The 4,853-nt window shown below is 38.5% G+C and overlaps 1 protein-coding gene across 1 annotated transcript; it reads left to right on the top strand.

The window, feature by feature from the left end:
- The first annotated feature begins 1,437 nt into the window (after positions 1 to 1,437).
- Positions 1,438 to 2,677, top strand: LOC140230644 (uncharacterized). Its single transcript, XM_072310787.1, has 3 exons — positions 1,438 to 1,621; positions 2,053 to 2,156; positions 2,458 to 2,677. Exons 1-3 carry the CDS (start codon positions 1,438 to 1,440, stop codon positions 2,578 to 2,580), a joined length of 411 nt encoding a protein of 136 aa, XP_072166888.1. The 3' UTR covers positions 2,581 to 2,677.
- The last annotated feature ends 2,176 nt before the right edge of the window (positions 2,678 to 4,853 follow it).

Genomic DNA, 4,853 nt, shown 5'->3' with positions numbered 1-4,853 from the left:
TCCATTTTTGTTAGGTTAATTTAGAATGAATGTAATTCCTATAGTTACCTGCGACATCTACACAATATTGTAAAACATGTTTTCAATCTTTTTCGTTTTTAAGCTGTGCATGATAAAATCTCATCACTTGGTAATCATATAAACTTTTACATCAATTACATAGGCCTAAATGATAAAACCCAAACTCCTTACATTGACATTGAGATACCGTATTAAAGCAAGAGCCAGATAACGAAAGTCCAACCAGCTATAGGCCTATGTCTCTTTCTGCTAAAGTCCCCTATATCTCTCCTCCATCGCAGAGTCCACTCACTCATCCTACCAAGCGCTCACCAACACCAGAGTGCATCCCTCCCGACTCCCAGTCGGTGTCCAGCATTCACAATCGGGGTAGCGGTGACAATATCCATGGTATACATACATCACGCACACTCCCAAATGTTCTTTGGAATACTCAGTATATCCAATGATTTTCACGCAGTCTTTGGATTGAAATAACGATGTGAGGACAAAAACAAAAAAAGTCAAACATTATGTCTATTCAGTTTTAAAGTTGCACAAGATACTAGTATGATGCTTTTAATAAGATGTCACACATCATTGGTGCACAGTCTATATCATCATAATTATGGCACGTGTTTCAACTCTACATTTATTGGAAAAGATAACCATACAGAAACTCGAGAATACTCTATGAAACAAATATGCTCATAAAGGACATATTATTTGCTGACCTCAGATGCATTCTTTATTCATGATGTTTAACATAATAATGGAAATATTATTTGATTATTAATTATTTTGTTTTCGAGGTTCAAGAGCAGATTGCTGTGTAAGTGTCTTGGAGGAAAAATTACAAAGTTTCGAATATTCTGCAACATGTATTTAGCCAACAATCCCTCATGACTTACTGTCTGTGAGCGCTCCTCATTTCGCTCTCAATATCTCAAACTTGACGCAGTCGCCAGCCCTCAACTTGCTCCGATAGCTTCCATGGAAGAAGACTTTCTCGACGACGACGACGACGACGATGACCACGCCCAGAAGAGTGTCACCATAACAACCAGCCCGACGCTGTTCTCCATGCCTCCATCCGATGACGTCATCAAGCAAATGAACTCGGTCAACCAAAACGATCGAACCGATGATTCAGGTACGATACATATAGCATGTCTAATGACAAGATATGCCCCCCCCCCCCCGTCTCTCTGTCTTTCTCTGTGTCTCACGTACATACCATGTATAAGGCCTATACTCATCTTTTCAAATCTCAGTATTCCTCTGTCCAGTCATTCCCAAGTTAGTATATCTATTATAGTCAAATATAACACAATACCTGTACAATACAGTAAATGACTTCTTTTGCCATATTTTGCAGAACTTGATTCCGAAGACTTTGACGACGCGTCCATCGCTGTAAGCGACTTCGATGAGGACATGATCTCATTGTCTTGGGCGGACTTCTTTCACAGCCGACTCGATATCGAGGACCGTATCAACATCCCAACGGAGACGACCAACAAGTGTGACGAAGTCGAGAAGGCCGTCGAAAAGGAGATCAAGGCAGAGAAGACAGCAGCAGTCACTTCGGATAAGCAGAAGAAGAAACGTCCATCTTTGGGTGAGACATCTCAGATGCTTGTGAATGATAAACGAGAACTCAATTTAGATTTGGTTGCGTTAGCAGACCTCTCAACCATTGTGAATTTGGAGGAAAGAATCTGAATTTTGACCACTTCCAGCTCTTGTTTCAATGGGAGTTTCCTATTTTTTTTTTTTTTTTTTGGGATAACTTAACTACACACTGCTATGGGAACTGTCCTTTATTTCCTACTTTTAAACCAAATCATCCCCTTTTTAGTCAGACAGATTACGAGGTCTGCATTAGGATTGGGCAAACCTGGAAAGTTCGTGTAGGTATTCTGGATTTCATGCAAAAACGCATTGTCTCTTTGATAGATAAAGTATTTCAATAATGAACTATGTCTGTGATGTCATCAAATTACTCTTACAAACATTTTTTTTTCTCTCTTTGGTTAACTACCCACACAGTGAAGAGCGTTCGCAAATTTCTGCGCCGCAGAAAGGAGAAGAAGGAACGCAAGAAGCCAAAGGGTTGGGTGTGGTGGACACCAGAAGGCACTCTTTGTGTCGTCGTGAGTAACTTCTCCCTTCATCACACATTATTTTTCTAGTTGTCCACATAATAATTATTAAAGTACATTCTTATACATTTTTTGTTTTGTTGAATTCCATCGATGACAGATTAGTTTCGAGTACTTTGATCAAACTGTGATTTTGTTTCACACATTATGCGTAATGATACCTATAAATGATCCTCGGTAATTACCGGTAAAAGAAACAAATGCAAGGACAATGACAAAAGTTATTGTATAGATGACGTTTTTTTTAGTATTCTTCATGTTTATTAATGAAGTGTATTTTCTTCCATCAAAGGACGAGAACGGTAACTTCTTCCAGGAGCACCACGTGGTCCATCAGATGAGATTCAGACAGCGGGCTGGCGGCCCGGAGACTCTCCGCTACTGGGTCTCTCAGGACTGCGCCTGTCCCGAGTGAGAATCTCACCTCACAGGTGGTATCTTTCCTTATTTTTATTCTTGTAAATGCGTTCTTTACTAACACGTTTGCATGACACTAACACACGATGAGGGGGGGGGGGGGTAGGCTCGCGAGTACTTAGAATCTATTAATAACAGCTCTTAGTATATATTTCACTCAGAAGCAATTCAATATACGTAACAATTGATAATGGAGCTTATCTTCTCCTGAGACTCCACGTTATTATTACCAAGGAATTTCAAGGTGTCCATTAATACACCTTGGTCAAGTGGCAATTACCTTGGGTAAATCATATTTTCTAAAGTGAATGCCATCATCAGACAGAACTAAACTTAATCAAAACTTTGAAAAATCAAGCCCCTAAAAGGGAATCCAGCATCAAATTTTGTCAAGGTTTTCACTTTCAAATTGCGCTTTCAATGAATTCACGTAATTTTTTGAGCACACTGTTTTGAGAGTTATACAATCTGTTGAATTTGCTTTCATCATTGCCATGATTGCAGTTACATTCCATGATGATTACAGTTGCTTTATGTTACAATTTACAACTGTGAGTCTTTTCTCCAATTACACAGGGCGAGCTGTCGTTGCCGAACAAGCACCGATTCCTATAGCAAAGAATGCCATTTTTTTTAAATACCAAATGCCAGGGTGGGCGCGTCAGCAGCAGGGGGTGTATATCTGAAGGAGTGGGATGGGGACGAAAAAAAAACACAAGAAAACAAAAATGCTGCCCTCTAAAACTTAAACCGAGCTCCATCAAACAGCAGATTTATTGCAAAGAGAATGGTCAGGTGCAGATGAATGAAATATAATTGTATTGATTTCGTCATTTTAGTAGGGGTCCATGTTACAAAGCAACTTACAACAATGCAATATTTAATATTCACCTTGACGATACAACCACGCAATATAAGAACTATTCGGAAAGTAGGATTTTGCTGTTTTTTGTGTGATAAGCATAATATTGAAAGAGGGATTTGATAGGTGTTTTTTACACCAGTTTTATTCTACTTTTGCAAGCTCCAATGTTCCCACAATATCTTCCTGGATAGTATCTAACGCCCATCTCACAGTATATGGTGAGTTACGTTAGACCAGTCTATGTTTCTGCTGGGTGATGGAACAACAGCAGAAGCAACAATAACAACAACAAAACCTTGAATTGATGAGGAATTTTCTATTTTGCAACGAATGAAGGGTACAACCCCCTGTACTGCGATCTTTTCCAATGTCACATATGGCCACTGTACATTCAATAAGCCATGCTAGCACATTATTTTCATAATAACCCCACTTGGCACGCATTGGGTTAAATTTCTGGTGAATTAATAAATAAAAACTAGCACTCCGAGCCTTTTACAAAAATTACATAATTCGTGTAGCTCGTTTTATTGTATCGAGTCCTAGATGTATATGGTATATGTATTACATTTTGTTGTCTGTTCGAAAGAGACGCAAAGTATTGAGTTGTTTGAGAAGTGTGGAAAGATGTATGATACGATGGAGAAAATATTTCACTTGTTGTTCAAATGAAAGTGTTAGAAATAGAGAGAAGAATGATAACAGAAATAGTAGGATGAAAATCCCACAAATGTTCACAAAGAAAATATATGGGCGAGAGAGAGGGAGAGAGGTGTAGGAACGGATATAACCCCCCCCCCCCCCCCAGTAAGACAGACGTGTATGTATGTGTGTGTGTGTGTGTGTGTGTGTGTGCGGGTGTGTTGCGTGTGTGACTGTAATACATGAAAAAAAAAACTATACGGGCAAATCATTACACGTGTATCACAAACAATACAGTTCATTCACTATTCAACACCCCATGAGGGTAGAATACCAATGAAGATTTAAAGAATTGTGCTGAAATTTACGATCACTCATTTCCTATCAGTCGTGTCCATGATGGTAAAAAAAAAAAAAATAATAATAATGTTCAGTGAATGACGAACAAAATGTTTGGAAACAACTATCCTTATCATTTATATTTTCTCTCTCTCTCTCTTTTTTTTTTTTTTTTGCTTTTGTTTTTCTAAATTCACCGAAAACACGACAAACCGTCTACCGTTCGGATTGTCAACTATACTGGAAGAGAATTTTAAGCTTCTCAATCAGTCAATGCGCTGCTAGAAATTGTACCATCAATGCATGCATGCCCAACAATTACGCGACTCGAAGACTTTTGTTTTGTTGACCAAGGTTTGAAGCGTGTTCTAAGGATAAAAAACAAAAACAAAAACAAAAAACAAAACAAAAACAAAAACAAAAAC

This window comes from Diadema setosum, chromosome 7, assembly GCF_964275005.1.
Source record: "Diadema setosum chromosome 7, eeDiaSeto1, whole genome shotgun sequence".
NCBI lineage: Eukaryota > Metazoa > Echinodermata > Echinoidea > Diadematoida > Diadematidae > Diadema > Diadema setosum.
This window is presented reverse-complemented; position numbering and strand designations above follow the sequence as displayed.

Coding starts and splice junctions, on each gene's coding strand:
- LOC140230644 (XM_072310787.1), top strand. CDS start 1,438: ATGATCTCATTGTCTTGGGCGGACTTCTTTCACAGCCGACTCGATATC. Junction 1,622..2,052: donor GAAGAAACGTCCATCTTTGG/GTGAGACATCTC, acceptor CTACCCACACAG/TGAAGAGCGTTCGCAAATTT. Junction 2,157..2,457: donor AAGGCACTCTTTGTGTCGTC/GTGAGTAACTTC, acceptor CTTCCATCAAAG/GACGAGAACGGTAACTTCTT.